This window comes from Dicentrarchus labrax, unplaced genomic scaffold (genome assembly GCF_905237075.1).
Source record: "Dicentrarchus labrax unplaced genomic scaffold, dlabrax2021, whole genome shotgun sequence".
In the NCBI taxonomy this organism is placed as follows: domain Eukaryota; kingdom Metazoa; phylum Chordata; class Actinopteri; family Moronidae; genus Dicentrarchus; species Dicentrarchus labrax.
Window position 1 is genome coordinate 9,803,334 of NW_026136710.1, and position 24,501 is coordinate 9,827,834.

A 24,501-nucleotide genomic window follows, 5' to 3' on the forward strand; every position below is an offset into this window, starting at 1 on the left:
GTCTGTTTGATTTATTACTGGGCTTTGCCTCCTTATTACCATGAAAGACCTGGGCTTTTTTTCCCTTCCATTTTGTCAAGCTGCTGCATAATGCCGTGGCAGCACAAGAACAAGGGTTATAAGGTCTCAGATTATGGGGGCCATCCCCAATGAAATATCTGTTACTGCCCCCTAAGGAACATGAAAATGCAAATCTGCAGTATGTAAATGCACTGTAGAGATGATGAGAATATTCCGGTGGCTTGATTGTTTTTGAAATAGTTCAGGGTTCTCGAGCTTAGCCTGATCACAGAGATACAACCTGTGAGGCACTTTGATTGTCACACAGTCACACTTGCGAACATGAATTTCTTTCCATTTATGGTATTGCTTCCTTTTTTTACCTTGGCTTGGAGCAATACTCTGACTGAGCAATGTGCTGTGGAAGAAAATGCTAGCCTAGTTTCAGACCCCTAATCAGTGTCATCATGTCAACATCTCTTATTTGTTCAGAAATGTCCTATTTCCACCAGTTTGAATCAAAGCATTGCAATCAAGTATGATGATGGCATTTTCTTGGATAGCTGGTTTGATACTTTGATAATTCGATGAAAAATGGTGACAGAAAAATGTATGCAAAAATGGTAACAAGTATGTATGACATAGACACAGGTTCACACCATCTGGGCACCCTGGTGATCATAATGTTATGCAGCCCCATGTGCAACAAACTGCAATGTGTGTTCTGACACCTTTCTATCAGAACCAGCATGAACCTTTTCAGCAATTTGAGCACCAGTAGTTTGTGTGTTGGATTGGACCACATAGGCCAGCCTTTGCTCCCCATCTACATCACAAGCCTCTCTGGTTCATTTTATCTTTCTTGAACCACTTTTGATAGGTACTGACCACTGCAAACCGGGAACACCCCACAAGAGCTGCAATTTTGGAGATGCTCTGACCCAGTCGTCTAACCATCACAATTTGGCCCATTTTTCCTGCTTCTAACACATAAACTTAAGCACAAAATGTTCACTTGCTGCCTAATATATCCCACCCACTGACAGGCACCATGATGATGAGATAGTCAGTGTTCACTTCACCTCTCAGCGGTCATAATGCTATGGCTGATCGGTGTATCAACAATGCTCACCCTTTCCAAAGACTTGTTGATAAAGTTCATAAATACCACTTTCTTGCCCAACTGTACAATATACAAGTAATGTATCCCTTGCAGTCATTACAGTACTGTGCCATGATCAATAGTATGCCATTTGGTAATTGTGATGTCTATCCTTTAGGAGGACAGCCTGAATTAAGTTTTATTTACCAGGTGTTTGCCCTCATACTGTATCACTGGTAAATCTAATAAATCATGAACTGGATTTAAATCATGGAGCCCTCTTTTTGGTAGCCTTGATAAGTAGTTCTTCAAAGGAAGCAGCCTCTGAAATGTGACATACATGTGTGCGGCCTGACACTCATTCGCTATGAATTATTTTGTATTGGGTGTTTGCGAAGGGATGACATGGAGACAACTGCTGCCTGGAGTTTATTCTCTTAGGGCTGCATATAGCACAATAATATCAGTACAGCAACTTCACACGACCAGGTTTCTACACACACACACCTCTCCTCAACAGCGCCTGCATCCAACTGTGGAGGTTAGCACAAATTCACAGGAAGTGGCAGCACCGAAGTGTCAAAGGTCACACAACGAAAATACAATTAACAAAATAAAAGCTCCCCCAAAAGCAATATACACAGAAACCAGTCTATCCAAGAAAAAAATATAAAATGTGAACAGGAATGGATTATTAGTGGAATAAAAACAACTAATTTTACTTTAATACATCAGATACATATGGGCATTCATAAACCCTGTTGGGCCACATGGTGGTCTAGATGTAATAACATTTATCCTACATCCCTGAAAATGTATCATATGCAAGTAGATGAGATCATGCAGCACTGTTTCTGTGTGGGAACACCATGTACAGAATGAAAGGGAATAAGTCAATACTGTGTGGGAAGACAAAATCGCTTCACAAAGTCATTCATGGGGGAATTACCATTATTGGATCAAAGTCTCCCCCAGTCCTCACAGCTTGCCAGTGTTTTCTGTTGAGGCCCTCATGGTGCACCACTCAGTTGAGCATGGCTTTATAAAGAACAGTGTGGCAAAGATTCAGTCAATGATGTCTACGGAATGTTTAATGGTCTTAAATGTAAATAATGAATGGAAGGATGCTATAATGCAAAACCCCAATGTGTGGGATCTTTGCTAATTAATTTTAATAAGATGGTATTATGGCCATAGACAAATGAGATCATCATTGTGAAGATGATTCCTCTTATCCCCACCCACAGACATTCGGCTCATACTATATTACCAGGCCCTTGTCATTTCTAAAAAAGTTGCACCAATTTTTAGTTCAGACTTCTTCGTCTCTTGCTGTGGACGCATTGATTATCAGTTTTGCAAAAATCAAAAATGATGACAGACTTGCCCATGTCATACTCTGCTTTCACTGAAAGCAGAGAAACACTGCTTTAGCTGAAAGCAGATAGAGAGCTCACTGCTTTCCGTTGTTGTTCTTTTTTTAATGGTTGTTTTGATGGATCATCATATTTATGCTAATCAGAGCCATTGGCATAAGCACTCCTTCTGTACCACAATATTATGTTAAAATATTTCCTTTAAATACAGAAAAAGTGGAACTGGTAAATAAATTCATGTGTCACAGTCCTCTGAAAGCTTTTTTTTTCCCCTCTTGGCATGCAGCTGCAATGAGAACAAACTTTTCTTCAGCTGGAGCTAATATAGAGGGCAAGGATATGATAGACAGCAGTTGATGTTTCCACTCCTTTGATTGGTTGTTGGAAATGGACCTATCCCCTCTGGAGTATTTTGTTGTTTGACAATACATTTGATTAAAGTAGATAGTTCAGAATTATGTTGTTATTCTTTTCAACCAGCAATTGAAGTATTAGTCAAGTCATCCCTAACAAACAAGTAGTGGAACAAATGACTAAAAATGAAAGGTTCATCCTTCATCAAAGCATGAAAACCTATGCTGTCTGTTCCTTTTCACATCAGGAGGAGCAACACTTCTCCATAACAACATCAGTGGCACCAAACACACATGTTTTGCATTTCATAGGCACCATGGAGACAACTGGAATCATGAAGGAAAAACACAAATTCTTCAGTTAAATTTGAAAAAAGTTAATTAATGGGTTTAATTTAGATAAAGTGTCTGTCATTTCTGCAACAAAACGGTTTCTATGTACCATTTATTATCTCTTTAGAGACTAAAGTATCCTTTTTGTGATTCTACAACTGATTGCTCGAACTTTGCAGCTGGCCTTATGGCACTAGGTTTCAGACTGATGCAAAGCCAAGTTTATACAGTGCAGTCAATGGCAACCATCCAGTGTGCAACCATGAGTCCTTCTCTGATACAGTTATTTTTAAATTCAAACATGTATTATCAGAATTTAAGTAAGAATAACAGAGCCGACTGACTCATCATATATGAAACATGTACCGTGTGAAAGGTGCTATGCAGAACTGGATGAAGAGTGAATATGAAGGAAGTTGGAGGAGCTGCCAAGTATGGTTAGCCCCATGGATGTAGAGGCTTTCAGTTGACACTAGCAGAAGCAATTGAACAACTGGGTTACCAAAATAATGTAAGTCTAAATTCAACATTTGGTGTGACTTCAGAGGGATAAATATTGCATCCGTGTATACAATGAGACTTTCAGTATGATGAATATTGAATCCTTATCTATAAATTAAAACCTTGAGGATAAAAATAACGAAAGGCCCTTTTAGGGTATTTGTTGTACCACAAATATTTTAGATGTTTGTTTTTTCCGCAATAATTAACATTGTTGGAACAATGCAAAACAGATGCTGATATACTTTCTTGCTCTTTGAAAATGTCAGTTAACAGACTTTGTTATCCTCATAGGGTTGCTACTCTGTATCTAACCTGTATTGCTGTTTTGTTACAGTATCAAAGCAGTCTGAATATTATTGAATTTTTTTAAACAACAGAGACAAAGATTGTAAGGTTCTTGTCCATTTTCCTGTGATGGACAGTACTGCTACTACAACTAAAGTATGATGTAACTCAGTACATCATAAGCATAAATAGCAGCTTCAGAAATTACAGCAGAGTTGAATCATCGACTCTCCGACAAAAACAAAAAAACAATCACTATAAGCAGAATGTACAGTACATGAGGGGTATATTCTCCCTGCCCTGTTGGGAGTTTGTCACACATTGACAGTAGTACTTAAAACATTTTCATGTAGGGCATTCTTGAATCAGATATTTAATTCCAAAGCAGATTTTATTTCTTTTTTTATTTTTATTTATTTTTTTTACAATTTTTAAAATAATGCTTCTATTCAGTAACTACAAGCCAAAATGTTAATCCTTTAAAAAACAACAACAAAAAAACAATATGCAATAAGGAGAGTTCAGTCATTAATCTTACAGGTAGAAACACAATCAATTTTAAAAACTAAATGTAATATTAGGTTATGCGCCAAAGTACAATATATTGCACTTGAATAGAATGAAAATGCCGGCACAAATGTCCACCAAACACTGCTTTATTAAAACTGTCTTTGTTTATTATTAAACACTACATTGCTAAGTGTCTGCAGTCACTCAAGCAGACGAGCACAAAGTACTTCATCTTAAAAAGAAAAACAAAAAACATGCATGATTTATTTTGGCCTGTTTTTGTTCTTGCATTATTTTTTTCTTAAGCAGGTGCATCCTTTAAATCTTCCTTGTAAAATGCTGAGTGCCACACTGTTGCCCTTTATGACAACATCTCGCCTGCTTCAAATAAAGTCAGGGTGTTTTGATACCACTAACATGTTTATAGCTAGGTGTAACATTTTTATTTGGTTTGTTTTATCATAAATGGTTGTTTGTGTGCCTCAAGTGAAGAGAAAATGGCACAGGCTTTTTTTTTTTTTAAGATATTCCTTTTTTCTTTTGACTGACAAAGGTCAGGATGTAACTTAACAAGATATCCGTCTGAATTTGTATTGCATCTGAATGTTTTGATACAGTATGAGAGGAGGACAGAGAAAAACAAGAAGCCAAGTATGACAAGTTCTGTAATTTACTGACACTCCTGCTTTTATTGTTTTCTGATGTCATTTATGAGGTGTCCAAGAACATGTTGTCTTTGGGTCCTGCAGAGCCAGTTTCCCACTCTTTTAATTAGAGATTTTCTTTCAACAGAACTGTGCCTGTCTTTCTTCTGTGCTGCCACATTTCCACTTTGAATGTCTGTCATGCACTCTCAAGGTTTTTTTTTTAATCTGGGCTCTAGCACCAGAATCACGAAAGTGCCTGTGGTGACATGCTGTATGATGGTCGTTTCCTGCCCCTGTCAGAGCTTTAGGGAATATTTACTGGATGTCAATACAGTACAACTCTAATTGAAGCAGACAACATGCTGCCCGGAAGGTGTTATGACATGCCAGAGCCACACTTTCCATCCATTATGGTTAGAAAGAGCATCATGATACTTATAACACATATAACTCATGCAGACTACGTAAAGCAATTACTGTCTAAACAGTATACAATGATACAAAATAATACTTGACAAAGGAAGTATATAGAATACTTTGTTACTGTTGTTATCAGACATCATAGTCACTGTAAAAAGTTATATATTTTTTACAATGCTATATGCATAATACATTTTGAAAGGCATATATAATGTATTGTTTATGCTTCATAGAAAGAGTTATATAACATTTCATTACTGGCAGGGGAGTAATAGTTTGCTGAGTGACTAACAACAAAGGTCATGTAAAATTTAAATATACTTCTTAAAGATTTAAACGCACACAGCAATACTTTTCCAGACTTATGAAAAAAGTTACCAGCCAGTAAGAAGCTTAGTCAAAAATACAACAGAACAACTGTGCAACCACAGCTGGTGTTTCTGTTTACAGTGCAGTCAAACAAACTGACAGCAATCTGATTTCTTGCTGCACATGGTGGCAGTAGTTTTCCATGGAACAGCAGGGCACAGTAAATTAGTTGGTTACCTTGCTGAGAAGTTGTAAAAGCTGTTTCCTGACCCTCTTCATGTCTCAAACTGCTCATTGTGGCTTGGTCCATCTTGTTCTGATCTGACAGAAAATGCATAAAATGACAGCTTTCTTATTTTGATGGCACATTTTTGATTAACAATAACACTAACCTCAGTGGTAAATACAATGCAATTTCCATTGACTATTTCACAATAAATACCTCAAGTTTCCGATGACCTATGACCTTCTTCAGTTAATGTGAAGCAACATCAGTAACATAATAATAATAATAATAATAATAATAATAATAATAATATAGATTGAACATTAAACAATGAGGCTAATATTAATGATAAAAAAGTAGCACTGGATTACATAAATGCATTGTTTCCTGGGATTCCCCCTGCAGTCCAGAGCATGAATGGCAGACCCTGACATTAACAATAAAAATATAAAGAGGTAATTACTGAATGTAAATACACAAAATGGCTATTGCATAAAAGCATGTCGACCTAATTGTATCAAAAACAAGGTCTGATTTCATGAAAGTCTTATGGATGACAACTTTAATGTTTTGCTGCACAATTTTATTTTCCTGGTCAGAAGCATGATCAACTCTTTGAAAATGCAAATAGTTTGGTTCAAAGCATTTCAAGCTGATTACTGCAGAACTCACAGTAAATCATCCTAGTTATTTCTTTTAGCAGATTGTTGCAGTTGAATTGGCATAATATACAGTTGATGCATTGATGCAATGAATGAATCGTTACACCCCTTGTAAACATCAGTTAATCCAAAATAATAAAACTGGGACACTGGCAGAAATGTGTTAATGCATTCTGTTAATTTTTTGTATTTGTTTGCGTTCTGCCATCTCAGTTATACATTGCATTTTGCATCTAGTTCATCCTCAAAAGATGACTTTCAAGTATGTTCATGAGCATTCTCTGTAATTTGACTCTAACAAGGACGGACAATCTTGTACACACTGCAAGACACTGTACACTGTTCATTTTGATATTTCATGCAAGAAATCCATAGCAAATCAAAGCTACTTTTACTGCCCTTATTTCTCAGGTGTTTGATGGACTTTCCTTGTGTTCTTTCTGAGTTCTCTCCTTGCACATTTATTAAAAAGACAGTACATGTCAATATAATCGATGTGCTCCGAACATTACGTCTCTTCAGACTTCTTGATTGAGGTCTGAAATAGAAGCACACATGTTGGGACTGCCAGCACATTCCTTACAGCAAATGATCTCTGGTGAAAAACATTGTAGTTCTGATCTACAATGTATGAGATGAGACGAACTTAGCTGTATGATTACAATAATGCATTTCCTAGCAACTACTGTTCATGTCTACTTAACTAAACTGTGCTGAGGCAAACATTGGAAAGGAATCAGATACTGTAAAATGGTGGTCTCAATGAGGGCACTGGGGGATTAACCGACTTTAGCTGATTCTTCAAAGAAAATAAATAAATAAACTCATCTATCACCAAGCAAACGCTTTGTTCTAAATGTTGCTTGTTAGAATACATGAATGTATGTATGTGGGACCAATGAATCCACGCTATCCATGCATAAGGATCCACTATACAGTATATTCAGTAGAAGGTTCCACTATGACCTTCTTCAGTAACATATATATATATATATATATATATATATGTGTGTGTGTGTGTGTGTGTGTATAAGGCTGTCGGTGTCATTTGCAGTAAGTATTTATAAATGAGTATTTATTTATGTCCCTCTATTTATGTATTCTGTATTTTCTGTAGGTCACAGACACTTCCACACAGGCAAATGTAATGTACCCGCCCTCCCACACGAGTTACTTGAACACCATAAAGCAATAATCACCTACGTTCCCATTTTCCTCCTATGCAGCTGCAATGCCATTTATCTCCTCTTAACTTCCTTTGATAGGTCATTAAATCGGTCTTGGAGCTGTAAGTAAAGCAGTGAATCATGTCGCAGGTTCCATCTGCTGGAATACCTAATCTGGGGCAGAAAGGCCCAAGTACATATGGCTGCCATATAAAGTTTTATGTAATAATTGGCAGTGACGGAGGCATGAGGAGCATTCAACGAAAATGAAGTGATATCTGACAGAGATAGCAGCAGGGATACAGTGAGGGAGCTGGGCGAAGAATGAAAAGGAATGTACATCTGCTGCAAATCTGTCTCTCGCAGCTCCCCCGGCTTGAATGTTTTGCTCCAGATTTCAGAAATAACAGCAACGTGTACCTCTTATAAAGCTAAGTCCCGGAACAGAAATGGAGGCTGAATCAGCATGTACTAGTATGAGTGGTGAGTCCTGTCCTGCCAGATGAGAACTTGTGTCTTTGCAACGTTGAGGAATTGCAAAGTTGTCAAAAGGAAGACATCTGCAAATCTGCCACAAAGCATTTATTGAATATCTGGTTGGAAAACATTCCCCAATGATGTATGTGATTAGACAGAGTAAAGAAAAAGTGATGCAGGGTAATAGCCTGTATTGTCATTAAAATCATCCATTCAACCATTCTGATACTACATGTTCACTTTTAACTGCTCTTTGAAAGGACTAAATTTGTAAAATGACCTCTTCTTTGAGAGAGTTGTCAAGATATTACCTTTGAAATGTTGGCTACAACATGAAGTTGTGTGATTACGCAACAGCCCACTGGCAGAACAGAATTCAACTTTAAATGCTAATATAGAGTGCTGAATAGGGCATTAAAAAGTGCTGCCGTCAAGCCATGCTCAAACAGATTGACACATCGCTGACTGTGTGTCAGAGAATTCAGATGAAGTAACCGACGATCAATTTGAAGGGACCAACCTATTCATGGCTAAATCATTATAAGGAGTCCTTGAGGGCTGTGAAGGAAAAGACTTGAAGGAAAGCTTTGGATTAAGCTGTTATAAAGCACTATGCTGTACCATTTATCCAAATTGCATACTTTTAAATAAATAAAAAAACATTTTATAGGGTGATTATTGCACTGTTGGGCCATAAAACTCTTAAATCTCTTAAACAAACCTTTAGTGCTATTCACTTAATTGCAGTAAATTACACAAAAGCTTGATGTGTGAAAAAAAGAGCTCTTATAGTGGATTTTTTACTTTCACGTCTAATGTGTTTCTTGGTTTGTTTTGATTGTAATCAAGACAATATGCATGAGCTTTAAAAGTTGCTTAGTGTTAGTGTAGATGTCACCAGCAGTATTAGGAAGAGTGGAGGAGAAGAGGACACATTAACTTTTCATATTTTTCAACAGAATAATTATTGATTTCTACAATGCTTAGAAATATTGCAACAAAAATAAAATGTTTAATTGGGTATAATGAATCCAACTTTTGCAGATGTTGAATCTTTGACTAAAAACTGTCTTTATTACTAAAACAATTAACTGATTCAGAAAGTTAATCTCATCAAAGGTTGTAGAATTACTTTATTTTTATTGTATTATTACTTTACATTATTTTGTGTATTCTGTTCCCATTTCATCCATCCAGGACTGATAAAAATACATGTTTTAGTAACCTTAAATTGCAATATCAAAAAAACGTAAGAGCAGATAAAGTATTCTTAAAAATTGTATTTTCTGAGTGTGCATGTGTCTTTTTAAAGTTACGTACATTTGTTGGTTGCATTTTTCATTGTATTTATGTGCAGATATTGAACAGAACCCAGATTTCAATTAGAGCAGGCTTTTAAGGTTACATTATTGAGATAATGGAGCCTTTTGTTTGTGCTTGAGCCAATAGAGCTTTTGCTGCACATATAGTCACACACTTACTGTAATTAGGCTCATCATTAAATATATCTAAATTCAATTTAAATCTAATTCTGAGGAAATGCTTTTAAAACTATCAGTCAGTAATTAGGAAATTGCATTTTCACTCTGTCTATATAATAAGAAGAATTAGTTTTGTGCTCATCCCAGCAGTGTGGATAGTGTAGACTGGACTACTTATACCATCTCAATGTGTACATCCGTATGTATGCATACTCACCCCTTTTAGGTAAAAGTGCATGTATGTTTGATCGTGGTGGGAGTGGTTGAGAGTGTGCTCAATTGAAATGGAAAGCATTTATGTGATTGATAGAGCAGATGATGATGAAAATCACAGCTTCAGTTTAAATTTGCATTAAAATGCTACCTCCTTATCAATGAACCAACACATCAGAAATGATCTTTTGCTGTGCAAATGATAACAATATAAAAATTTGTATGCAACTCTCAGAAAACTTTACCACACAACCAAACCTACTTATACGCATGCTAATCACTGACTTTCATTTCCTCGATATGCTAGGTATTAGCTACTGACTCAATAAAAGTGTGTCTTCTTTTGCATTTCTACTTTAGACAGCTGAAGAAAACCTGGTGTTTTCATCCTCAGGGCAAGGGATATTTGGTTTTTCTGTAACCCTCAGAGTAGCAGAGATGCCTGTAATGCCTGTCTGTGAAAAGGTTCTCTTGATGTGTGTCTCCTTGGGTACAGAAGCAAACATCATGAACATCCACACAAATATTTTACTGAATCTTTCTAATATTTACATAGTGAAGTACATCTTCAAGTGCAGCTGAAAACAACAAGGGCAGAATAAGCAAGTTGTACTGTTGGTTTATATAATCTCTTGTTGGTTTTTGTACTTTTTTCTAAAGGTTCAAGTTGGAACATTATTCAGAAAAAAAAGAACTTTGAGCAATTTTAATGAAAACATAACATGCACTGGTCAGTCCATTCAAAAAGTGATTCTTAATGTTTAAATCAGAGTGAATAAATAACCTAGAAATTAAACGTGTGTTATTGTGCTTTATAGTCTTAAAATTAACTTCAATGTGAATTTTCAGATCTGGAGCTCAGAAATGCTTCATAAATTATTAAAATACTCCAGTTATTATTGTCTTAATTATTATCTTAGACCGCAGTGTGCACTACCAGATGTGTCTACCAGTGTATTGTTTTCCCACAAATGCATTTGATGAGATGGAGTCGAGATAATTACTGTGTTACCAAACTGCAATTAATAGTGTTTTACTTCTATTGTTGATAGCGGGCTGAAAGTAATTTTGTTGTAAGCAGTTGTTTTTCTTATGATTGTCAGGGAATTTGCACGTTGGAAGGTGAGGAATACAGCGATCGAGAGAAGGGACCTGATCCGGAACCCGGTGCCGCTCATGCCTGAGTTCCAGCGCAGCGTACGCTTGCTGGGCCGCAGACCCACCACTCAGCAGTTCATTGACACCATCATTAAGAAATATGGAACCCACATTCTCATCTCAGCCACCCTGGGAGGTAAGAGAGGTTCACTGGTTTCATTTGCTCACTTCCATGCTTGATTAACAGTTCTTGCACACTGTTTTAAATGCTTTTTACACATGGTTTATGGTTTGTTTACATGCTTCATGTCAGTGAAATTACTTTATGGGTAAGGTTGGGGAGGCTCCTTTCAGAAAGAGAATTTCTTGGGCTGCAAATGAGACTTCAGTTAGTCATTTTATACATTAATACATTAGGGTTGCAACGTTTTCCCCAAATATGGATATGTAGAAATATCTTGTTGATGTGTTAATTGTGGTGGAATATTTTTAAACAGAAAAGCATTATAAATATCTACAGTATGCTGAAAGGTCATGCTTGAATATACATATACATGTTTGAATTTGATTAACTATAATTAATATCTATCATTTAAAAACACAGATTTTTATATGAATATTAATTCCATATAGTACATGCAGCATCTATAAACACGACAAAACACTTTCACCAAGTTAAATAGGACCATTCAATGACCCCATATGATTTTACTGTGAAACTGCAACACCATGGTGTCTAGGATTATTCATCTGCCTGTTTGCAACAACGTCAAAACAGCTCAGTGAAGCAGTTTGAGGTCAAGTTGTTCTCCTGGGTTTTGAAAAACTCTCCCACAGCAAAACTGCAGCTACATCACAAGAGGGCAGGACAAAGCAGACTGTGTACTTTGTCACAAACCAACCAAATTACTTTCTTCGAAAGCGAGATTAAGGCACCTTAAATTGACCACAGCAAAAGACCAGTCGACTTACTGAACCGTTTTGTTAGACATTATTCGTGTCAGAGCAGCAGTTGCACATGTAAGGTAAAATAGAATGAAGAAACAGAACAGCACTGATGCATGAGTAGCAGCTTCCAAACAATTTCTTTGATGACAATGTGTGCTTAAACATTTAGCATTTGGACAAAGAACCCAAAGATTTAAGAGTCCATGAAAGTCAAGATTTAAATCAGGCACTAATTGTTATTGGTTAGTTAGTATGATGAGGCAGTATGAGAAGTAAATGTAAACCCATACCTACATTTAAATATATAGCAATGGTTATATTCAAGTATATGGATTTGTCAGTTGTTCGGGGTTGGTGCACAGGATCCACTCCAGACTGACCAGAGAGAAGTATCACTCTATTCTGAACAGGTATTCCATCTTGTCTGGCTTAAGTGGATTTTCCAGCGGGACACCACTTGGCGCAAAACTTGCATCAAAGCTATGACAGGACTATCTTATATCCACAGTCACCAAACTCCATCCCCACGGAACACATGGGTACATTTGATAAGTGAAAAGGCAAAACATATTGTAACATCATAAGAAATAATGTGAATTCTCACAATCTCCAATAATGTGCACTTAAAGTGTGGCTGCCAGCTTGAAACTGTCAAATACAGTGCAGAGAACTCAGACTTTCAATGAATAGTTTATGAGACGTGATTAGTCTGTACATAATACCTTATGCATGTGGGAGATACAGTACATAAATCAACCAAAAGTGAAGTTAAGTGAGAGGTTTGAAGATTAAGAAAAAAAGTATTATATTGTAGTAAGTTTAAACATTAAAAAATAGGTTTAACTTTGTAGTAGCCAGTAGGTATTTCAGCTCCTGGCTGTCCTTAGGCTGGCAGTCAAAAAGCAAAATTGACATGTTCCCACTGGCAATATGAAGGGCTTGCAAGCCTTTAAAACTCCCAACATTAGTTTTCAGTTGTCTGTTGACCTCAAGCCAGAACTTAAATACTTTTTTACGCAGCCTTGTTTACTGCCCCACGCAACATTACATGCAAATAAGAACATAATGTAATCAGTAGTTTCACTTTTTACATCTACACAATGTTCTTTTTCAATACTGGGTAGATGGACCAAATGTGATAACGACATGCTAATTGCAGGAGACTTGCTAAGAACGTCTTCTGTAACAGCTGCCTAAATGCACAAGGATCTGACAACACAGCTTCAATTTCATTCACAACACCCCAAGACCATACGTATCGTAATTGCATTTTCATGCACATGCAACATTTAACCTGAAGATAATCTTTTTCATAAGTAGCTGTGCTCATGGACCTTTCAGGTAAGTAGGGGAGGGTAATTATCATATGTATTGCCCTAATGTATCTACAAGCACTGACTTATTAAAGACACACTTTAGGTGCATATTTTAGGTAGCCTATTTCAGAGAAGAAGTGCTTTTTGATTGTTATTTTATAAAACCCTTTTTATTATTTTGGCAATAATAAACCATCTCCTCAAAATACTGCAATTGTGAGCAAATATATTTTTAAACTCACATTCAATTCCCAATTCCAAAAGCTCACGGAAAGAGGAATAAATGCCTCTAAAGGACGATTTCAGTTTTTGGATGTGCTTCCCAAAATAAAAGTTAAGCACCCCTGCTGTCCAAGTCTATATATAAATGGCTTCTCCCTTGAATCTCTTATCTTATCTCAAGCTCTGAGGGAAGCATGAAGGCAGCTAACTGTGATTACTTTGCCAATTGCATTTCAAAGATATAATTAGTAAGATAATCTGCTCTTTTACTCAGACCCTGCATTATATAATTGTATGCATGAAACATTGCCAAGTAGTCGCTGCAATTGTGTAAAATGTTGCACAATGTCACTTTGTAATCTCACAATCAAATGGCTTAGAGAAATATTTGTGACGCTTTTGTCATGTTTTTCCACTCCTTAATAATGCTATACAGACATACTTTGATATTCGGACTTAAAACATTCTAACCTGGTTTAATTGGGGAGTATTTGTTACATTATTTCATTTTAAAATGTTGCAGTACACTTAATGTCAAACAGGCTTTAATAATTTAGTTAAATTGTGCAGAGAAATATCAGGTGTGAACGGTTAGAGTTGCAATATCGCATACACCACTCTGTAAGGTGATTCATGCTAGAACACTAATTCTGGAAATTGGAAATACAATATTGGACCGAAACATTATATGGTAAAATGTAATTAAGTGCGTCTAAGCTAGGAAGAATGCCACTGCCACTGATGCACCAGGTGGCTAAAATTGGACAGCTGAAAAAAAAAATTGTCACAGAAATAATCGCAGTATCATTTTCAACCACAGCATCCTTCTTAATCCCATTTTATTGCATCACCTTATATGTTTCCTCTTCACATGTCATGCCTTTCATTATTTTTTTAACCTCTGGCTCATATTCTGTACCTCTGAATTATCACCGTGGTATCTTTAACCTTTGTTTCAAGTTATGGGTCAGCACACTCTTATCTCAATCTTGAGATTGCCCATTAAAGACCACAGTTATATGAACCAATAAATGTGCACACCAAACTAGTGATAAAGTAAGAAGGAGAGGCTAATTCTCTCTTTATCCACCTACACTTTCTGGTTTCAAGAGTCATTATACAACTGAGAGGGAAGAAGTGAATTCTCTTTCTCACAGGCAACTTAAAGTGGTTAAGTCTAAAGAGCCTATTAGAGGTCCTCCTCCTTTGAACTGAATAGAAATGGTTACAATGCATGAGCAGTGAAGCAGAGTTATGTTACCTAGCAGGTTTGCTTTCTTTCTTCATGACGTCCTGGTTGTGCAGGGCGTCAAACAGCTATTATCTTTATATTGCAGCATTTCATTTAGTTTAGTCTTGATAAATGATTGAAACCTAAGTGACAAATACACAGTCCCCCAATTCGTTTGAGAAAACATCTCAATGGTCAGGGTGTTCCAAAATGACCCATATGAGTCTTATGCAGGTGTTTTCTGATCTGGTAAGCTTACAGTTAAAGGTACTGAGTGGAGTACTTGACCACTAGTAGTGCTATGGAGCAATAAAGTGGGCTCAATGATTGTGCACATGCACATATAATGATATATAGTCCTGGCGCCAGTAATCCATTGACTAACATTTGTATGGGGCTTTTTAGGGCTACTACGTGTAGCTATTATAGTAAAGGAAAAGGGACGGGCGGTGGTATATATTAACTGTCCTTTTATTCCGAAAGTTGTAAAGAAAGCAAGGGAAGAACATATAATAAAGCCTTGGTGGGCAGGAGTGGATAAACACAGTTATAGAGTAAAAGCCTTAAGGGATACAAGAAGTAAAGTACATGTGTCCGCAACAAGCCAGGAATCATTTCATTGGTCATCACTACAGCTGGCATTCTTTTGGATTGGGGATTTTGACAGGGTTATTGCACAAAAAATCTGAGAGCAGAGAGAAAATCTGAGAGTGAACCTTTCATGAGCGCGCAGAAGCAGCCTGAGTGTGAGGAGAAGGGTTGAGGCTAGGACGAAGGAAACAACATCTGAGGGCAAGCATACAGTTTGAGCAGAAGCAGATCAAATCTAAGTGCAAGCAGGGGCTATTCAACTGTGAGGGCAGGATTTTAAAGGAAAGCATTACAAAATCTGAATGTGAAATCAATGTGTTGTGCTCTCAAATTGAAAGACCACGCTGTTGAATAAAGATAGGAAAAAAAGCCCCATACATTTGGTTGTAATAACAGGCAAAGAAGCATATCAATGCACCCGCAAAGGCAGTGAAGAATAAGACTGCAAGCTAGCAAACAGTGATATAAGACGAAAGGAAATGCACTAAACATGTTTTGTTAGGCCTCAAACATGCATATATTGTGTTTCTGATGAGCAATAAGACGACTTGGCTTCGGGGAAGAACATGGTTAAGGCTTGGGGTAAGATGGTAGGGAGTACCACAGTCTCCTGTTTTGATGTCACATATTTTTTTATGCGCAGCCATCCTCCCTTTCCCTTTCCTCAAGACGTTGTGCAACAGTAAAAGAAGAGTTCATTTGCAAAAAGCCATCGAAATAAATCATAAAATTAATCAAAAATGATTAAACCAATACCACTGATTGATTTTCCCTGGAGGGCACAAAAAAATACACGATTGAGGAAAATAAATCAAAACTGTGTTTTTGCAGATAAACACTACTGCCATTGCCATTGCCAGATACCGTTTGAACAACTGACCAGTGCTGTTTGCCAGTTAATCCATTATGTAACCCCGTTCTTTATCCCCTTTTTAAAACCAAAGCCTTATGTTTAGTACAGTATTACTTCTGGATTCTACAAATAAAGTGTGACCTTTTTTGTTTTATTTTTTTATTTATTTGTTTATATTTTATTGTCCCTTGGCTTCTTTTCATGGCACAAACAATGGTGCCTGTGGTGCCTGGAAGCACTGGGCACCAACACCCAGAGCTTAGAGAACAAAAAAGGTTTGTGACAATACCCTTTGTTTTTGTCTAGATTTATGGAGACACTCTTTACTGAATATAAAGGCTTATATATTTTCTGATGCCTGTGGAGAAGTACTGGCCCAGGGTGCAGCGAGACAATGGCTCACTAATTGTGCTGTGGTTGTTGCACTTTAAAGGATTAATCAGATTTTATAGGTTCAAAGAATGTTTAAGGAGCTGAACATGATTAAATCTGATCTATTTAAAAATGTCATAATAATAATAATAATGAACAAAATAAGACCCATATTAATTCAAATCTCCAGTTCTTAGAATTAGCAAATGTGTGGAAATATGGTACTGTGGTGTCAGCATAAGCTCCATTCTAACAAGCATTTAAGACAGGAGGATTGTCAGTTACTTTCTTTTAACACTACTGACTGACAGCATCTGCTGAAGATGTTTGAGGAAATAATTAACAATTGCTTTTTTTGCTGTCTGAACATTTCAACTAGTTCATACCACCTCAAGCTGAGTTTCTGGAATATGTGGAAGCTGTAAAGGAGGCATCAAGGCATGTGTATTTTGAAGTGCAACATATGATCCGACTGCATCCTGGGTGCACACTGCGCGTGGGAGACTCGAAGTTTAAACAGAACAGATACATTTCACTCTTCCCAACAAAAGACACCACTGCTGTGAGTCAATGCTCCAGGACTTAACTGATGTTCTGAAGCTGAAACTGGAAAACACATCAAAACAGTTTGACATAGATACTTAACATATCCAGTTTGCCTGCAGCCACTAAGAACAATGCTGTAGGTGCAGCATGTTTATTGACAGTAGAATCCAAACATGTCAATGTGTCCGGGGCTTTAGAACCAAGGCTGTGTATAAATGCTAGAGGAAGGTGTTGCTATCAGAAAAAGCGTGAAGGACAGATTTGCATTTTACTAAAGCTGTGAGGGACATATTTCAACACATCTGTCATCCCCACTCCCTCATATGTTTGAAATCAGTTTTTCCACTTTAAATGACAAATTTGCTGTTTCACAGTGAAATCTGTTGGTATTTGTACAGAGAGGTCTAGAGCGTTTGAGTCGAGAGAGAAGAGATGCAAATGTTTATGAAAGCGTGGGAAGACAAACAAGCAATTGAATTCCCTTTAACTACATTTTTGAAAAGGTCATTGTCCTGCCGACTGGGCTAAAAAGGAAGAAAAAAAGATACTCCTCCAACTCTTAAAGTTAAATACTTCTACTACTACTAAAACTTTTGATCAACAGCAACCACTGTGGCTACAAGTTACAAAAATGAGACAGTGGTGACTGCTAATGCATACACACTAAGAAATCAAGGTATAGGAATGGACCTAAAGGGTACAAGCACTGTACCTCTGAACATGGTACCTTTTTGTATCTTCTTTTCTGTGCCTCTAAAAGAACATTTATGTACCCCTAGTGACAAAAACGTACCTTTATGTCCTGGTACCCATGGAAAGGGGCAGACTCTCTTGCAGGAACGCACTGCACATTCATATCTGGAAGTACAACACACAATACAACCACAGCAGGTGGGGTTACGGGACTTTCTCAAGGGCACTTCAGTGGGGGTAATGAAGGAGGGGCAAGTGCGGCTTCTTCACTTTCCCCATCCAGATTTATCCTGCCAGTTCTGGGGACTGAACCGAAAACCTTATGAATACAGAAAAACAAGGTTCCCATGGAGGAATGCAAAGGATGAGAAAATAGATGACAATAAAACTTAAATAAATTAAAACTGGGAGTAATGGTAATGGCTAGTTGAAGCATTTCATTCTGCTACACTGACAATTAGCTACTTGATTAAATGAACAAAATCACTCAAATAGATCCATTGTGAACTGAATACATGCTGAAGAAGGGTGTCTTGCCTGAGACGTCTGTGTGACATAATTAAAAAAAGTTTAAGTGCTGTCCTAGTTCTTTGCTCATAAAATTATTCCCATGCCACACAGACCAAGAATTAAATAGAAGTTTAATAGTAGCCTATTTTATTTCAATAAACAAAACTATACTTTTGATAGAAATCTATTCTATCAAGATTTTGTGATTACTGATTTGCTGTAACATTTTCCTGTACCTTAAGCTTGTTGTCAGCCATGATTATGTACCTTTAAAATTAAATAAATGTCCACAGTTATCATCTTAAGGACCTTTTTCATACATTACAGGGTATTTTTCTGACAAATGTACCTTTGGGTACAGACATGATATCACTATTTTTCTGTTTGAACTGTAACAGTAAGACAAGTCAGCTTCATAGAAAAATCAACCTCACCATTAACCACCACAAGCTTCTGGTCATACCAGCTCAAGAAAGGTTGTATGGGAATAGCTCCTGAGTGATGAGCTACCAAACAAAGATTTCACATGTAGGAGGGACTGTATCTTAGCTCTGAAGTCTCATTTGCCCTCCTACTCTCTAGTGAATACACAACCTATATGACTGGATCAGACACCTTTTCAGTGCAGCAGTCTTACACGTTCAGCACTGAAAAGGAAGAAGTCGTTTATTGAAATGACTTGTGGTCACTGAAGCCTGAGGCTAGAGTTCATATGCAGAACACTGGCTGTGCCCTGCGTTGTAGTGGAAGACTACCCAGTGAAGTCATAACTGCATTTGCCACATCATACTTTTTGTAGATGTTGTTCTACTGCCAACCTAAAAAGTACAGGGCATAATTGTGCATGGAGAGCCTTGTTATCTCAAAGCAGCATCCCCACTTTCAGATCTCTAGCATGAAGCAGGGACTAATCTAGTTATAGTTGAGTACATAGGCAGAGATAGGACATAAGGCATGGGGAAGCTAAATAATTATGACGATTGGTGGTTATGATGATTCATAAACCTAGTCGACTGTGAGCATTTGACTTTGTTACAATCACATTTCATATCATCATTCTTCTCACAAATTAACATTAACTTATCCAGAGCTCACAGAGGATCACAGTCATACATGTGTGGATGTTGTGGATGTCTAGGATCTCAACCTAATTATATTCTACCAACACATATAGCCTACATAATTTATAGGGAGTTTAAAATGAAAATATTCATAGCTTTTTCCACCACCACACATCTAGCAGACAGTACACAATGCACAATATGAGAGTGCAAGCCCATAACGTTATAGCAGGAACTGACCGGACCATGGTGGGCTAAGGCAAATTTCACACAGAGACTACCTAAAAAAAAACACTGTACATTTTCAGTTATCCTAAAACAACACGTTAGTCTACCCAGACCACAGCAGCTTCAGAGTAAGAACAGCAGCAGATCAAATATGCAACTTTTTAATTAAAAAAGTTTTTTTCAGGCTTTTTTGATTGCCTTTAATTGATAGAGACAGCTGAAGGTAGACAGGAAAGAGGGGCAGAGAGAGGGGATGACACCCAGCAAAGGGCCGCAGGTTGGACTCAAACCCTGGGCTGCTGCAGCAGGGACTTAGCCCCGGTGGGTCACCAGCTCTACCAACTGAGCTAACCGGGTGCCCAAATATGCAACAACAAAACATAACAAAGTCAGCACAGTTTCCAAATCAACCAGATTATTAAATATAGATTTAAACTCACTATTGACGCTGTCAAAGCAGCACAATCTGCTGGTTGTTGTTTAAAGAAGTTAAAAAGTTTGAAAATCCATCCATAATTTCCCAAATTAACGAAATAGTTCAGCAAACTAATTTACACTGCAAAAAATAAGGGGAAAGGTTTGACGTGTGATAGAGAAGCTTCCCCACTGATCTCTGGATAGTGACAGCACATTAGCCTATGTTGAATACCATTATGTGGGTCCTAAATGGTGGATCTGCTACTGAACTCAGTGTGATCCTGACAGCACTATAGCTATGTGAGGGAGCTGGTGAAGTGACTTATTTTTTCCAGTGGTAATTTTGGGGAAGCTAAGCTTTCCCTAGTCTCTTAATAGCACTGCCTGTGGTTGAGTAGAAAATTGGTTCAATTCATTCCTCTGCTTATTTGAATGTACTGTGTGTATGCATTTATTATGCATTTCATTAAGGTCTATCCACCTGTTTTCAAGCAGAAATTATTACAGAAATCAGTGGCCATTTATTTACTATGTTTATCACATTATAGTTTGTAGTTTCCATATATTATAGTTTGGTTTAACTGCTGTCAACTGTAGTCTGTTGTGAAGTTGTGGTGGGCTTCAGACAATATTTATTGTATATAAAACAATATTTTATATATAAATTATATACAAATATTTATAATATATGCAGAAAAATAGCTAATTATTATGATGGGGTCTGTTTCCCAGATTTCTCCAAAAAACATAATTTGGATGCTTAAAAGACTTAAGCAGGGTAAGTCCTAATGTATTTGTCTGTATCTCATGTAGCCTACTCTGTTAATCTATATGGTTTGTGAAAATGTTTTTTAAAAAAAGAAAACAACAAAAACATCCATTAGCTTCTTTCCTCTACACTGTAGAAAGCAGTATAGTTTGTTGTTCTCCATAAAATGACCCACACATGTACCATTAACACCAAATGGAGCACTCCCAGCCATTCCATTACTTTAAAACCATAATTGAACTCGTAACCCTCATCACCGCTCACATGCAAGCAAAAGAAGAAAAAAAACAAACAATGAACATATGTAGTAGATGTGCATTTACTTTCACACACTCTCATGGATTTTGAGGTGAAACAGTACGTTGTTTTTAAATACCTCTCAGCTGTAAACACATAAGCTCTGCATGAGCTGATTAATTCTGGCAGTGTGCCAGTGAGGTGCCCCTGTAATAATGTAACACAATGTATTACTTACAGAAAGGTGCACACAGATGAATTTTTTAAAGCCTCGGAGGTAATGATTTTGCCTGACCAGCAGCAATAACCACAAAATATTTATGTACGGAAGACCTCTTTTATGCCACACTAAGTTGCAATAGAGATAAAAAAAAGGGCATATCAGCGGCTTAATGTGGGACCATTATTCTTGTGCAGTAGTGTAAGTCAAGTGTGTGTAAGTAACTTTGCTAACCCCCGAGGGAGAGAGAGCATGGTAGCGTCAGAGAATGGGGCCTCGTCCCCTCAGTGCTTGTACTCTAACCAGGCATGAGACATCGACCCTGACTGCCACCCACCCCTAGTCACGGTCACCACAAGTTAAGTGACCAACTCCAATGCATCGCTGGGGGCGAAATAACCATTCACATCACTAGAAACCTGAACATATGTGACATGCTCTTGAGCGAGTTCTGGGCATATGGTTTGCCATTTGAACAGTAATCTTCGAAGGCAAGTTTGTGTGAGCTTGTGGAAATGAATTGGTGTTTGCCTGTTTGCTTTGTGTGCGTCTGTTTCTGCTTGTAGGAGTAAGAGATGGAAAAATATGATGTGTATAGAATGAGCAGCTCAACCCTTCATCGTGTGTCAACAAACAAACGTATGACATGCAAATCAGGGAGATTGTCTGGTGCTCTGTAAATATTTGGCCCTGTTACTGCTCTAAGCGTTCACATTCTTTCCCTTTGTGGTGTACAGACACTTACTGAAAGGTCAGTGGCTTCCATTTAAATACAATCCCCCCTATTTTCCTGTGGGCAATCAAACTTGACATACATACATACATACACATATGGTGAAGGTTGAAGAAGTTTTGGGTATTCATTTCTTACCTCTCCAATTTTAATTCTGGGCATAGGACTGCATTTATGGAGAGCGATTAGAGACATGCTGATTTTCTTGTGTGCATAATCAGTTTTATACTCACAGTAGTTGTGACCCTATTGCAGTGGTGGTGATTTTAAATTCACATCACATTACAGGTGGGAACTCTTTACCTCAGAAAATGAGTAAGGATTTCATGTTGACCTACATCTGCATTTGCAACTATCCCCAGAATGACACCACCACCAAAAACAACAATGCCTCATCACGAGTGTTTGGCTTAATTCTTGTAGATAGTTATATCAGCAGGATACCAACCAAATTCTTGGATCAGATGAGAAACATCTCAATTCTTTTTCATAGTCGAGAGCTCATTGTGTTGTGTGCAGATTGTTGTTGATTTAAGAGACAACAACTTATATCTAAGGTATTAGATCTAAGTGGTTTAAAAGCATTGTTGAAAAGAATACAGAGAAAAACGGACCCTGTCTGTGTTAAGTAGGAGAAATTGAAAGGAATGGTTTAACACCTCTCCAGGTAGTGTGTTACAGTCACCAGACAGGGTCAGTAATTTGATTTAACCATGCACATGAGTACATTTTGTCATCCACATGAACAAAAAAAAAACAACTAAAAAACAAAAACAAAACAGTCCTACTGTACAAATAAACAGGTAAAATCCACATGGTTTTAACACCACCACTACTACTACTGCAGCAGCTCCTGTACTTATCTCTACTTTTCTAATTTTCTTGGCACTAATTAAATCTCTGCAATCGGTAATGTTATTTTCTATTTGTGTGTGTTTATATTAAATTTGTCTTTTCCCTTTCCTGGGCTAGCTGGGTGAAAAAAAAAGGTACTGGATGTGTTATATTTGTTCTCCACAGGATACCATTCCTGTGGTATTGGGGTAAAAATTCTATATCACTAGACCTCTCTTGAAAATAATGCCATCCCAATAGGGGTAAATCCGGGGACATTTCTGGGGATGGTGCCAGCTGGGGATAAAGCAGCAAATACTGAGACTGTTCCTGGAAAACTGGGGCATCTGGTTTCTCAAGCTAAAACTGCTTGCCTTGGTATTCAGACCTTTGACTTATCTCTCTTGTCAAGAGCTCTATTGGCAGCTGAGATAAGCCTGGATTGGACAATTCTAACAAATGAAGATATCTTGAGTACACTTACATTATTTATTCAGTGCACCTTAAATTGAAGTAATTTCTTTACCTTTACTTTAAATATTTGACTCACTATTTTTCTTTAACACTGTACTTACACCGTACACCCTACTTTTTTCTCCCAAAAACATCCAAGGCATTAAGTATGTATAATCCTAATCATATTTCCATTTTCTTGTGCTACCTGTAGGAGAGGAGGCACTGACTATGTATCTGGCCAAAAACAAGCTGGACAGGAAGCTTGCCAATGCTACTCAGAACGTTGAAGCCCTTCATCAGCTGGCCTCGTCCTACTTCATTGACCGCGACGGCACGATGAGGAAGCTGCATGAGATCCAGATTTCCACCAATGCCATCAAGGTTGGTGCATATTGAACACGCACACACACACACACACACACACACACACACCATGTTTATTGAATTATGTCAACACTGCTGTGCAATGAGACATGGTTGCTCTACCTGAGGAATAATCTTCTCGGATGCAGCGTTGTCATGAACCCGCTCTTAGCTCATGACAAAGAAGGGAGACCACACAGACAATTTAACTGTTTAAAGCAAAATACATTTAATGAACCAAAATTCACACAAAATATATATGTACGTCAGTATTTGTCAGTAGTGTAGTGAGTGTGTGGGTGGACATGCATGTATCAAAACCAAAGACACCATCAAACCAAGGACCAGCTGGCTGAAAGGAGAGAGCAAGACACACTGATCAACCACTTATAAAGCCCAGCAATCAGGATAAACCAGGTGTAGTCTATCCCAAGGCCACACCCTCTGACACTCTCCTGTGAAGAAGAAGGGAAAAGACACAGACCAACCACAGGGGGGAGGGGTCATCACAAGCATACATGCAGTAAATAGGACATTTACTAAGTTTTATACATTCACCTGACAACTCAGAATAAAGAGAAATACATTGTTGTTTTTTTCTTAGAAAGTAGCATTCATTTGAATTATATAGCATTTATTAAATTATGCATCCAAATCAACACTCATGACAGCTAAAACGGCATGATTAACAGAAGGGAAAGATCGTCCTTATGGTTAAGGTTTGGGAAAGATTGCTTTC

The 24,501-nt window shown here is 37.5% G+C and overlaps 1 protein-coding gene across 1 annotated transcript in view; it reads left to right on the top strand.

Annotated features, from left to right (window-relative positions):
• The window catches only part of brinp1 (bone morphogenetic protein/retinoic acid inducible neural-specific 1), a 111,136-nt gene that overhangs the window by 41,399 nt on the left and 45,236 nt on the right, over positions 1–24,501 (top strand). Inside the window, exons 3-4 of the mRNA XM_051412893.1 lie at positions 11,168–11,358; positions 23,611–23,780. Of these exons, the coding sequence (XP_051268853.1) occupies positions 11,168–11,358; positions 23,611–23,780 (361 nt within the window). The remainder of the gene's footprint in view (positions 1–11,167; positions 11,359–23,610; positions 23,781–24,501) is intronic.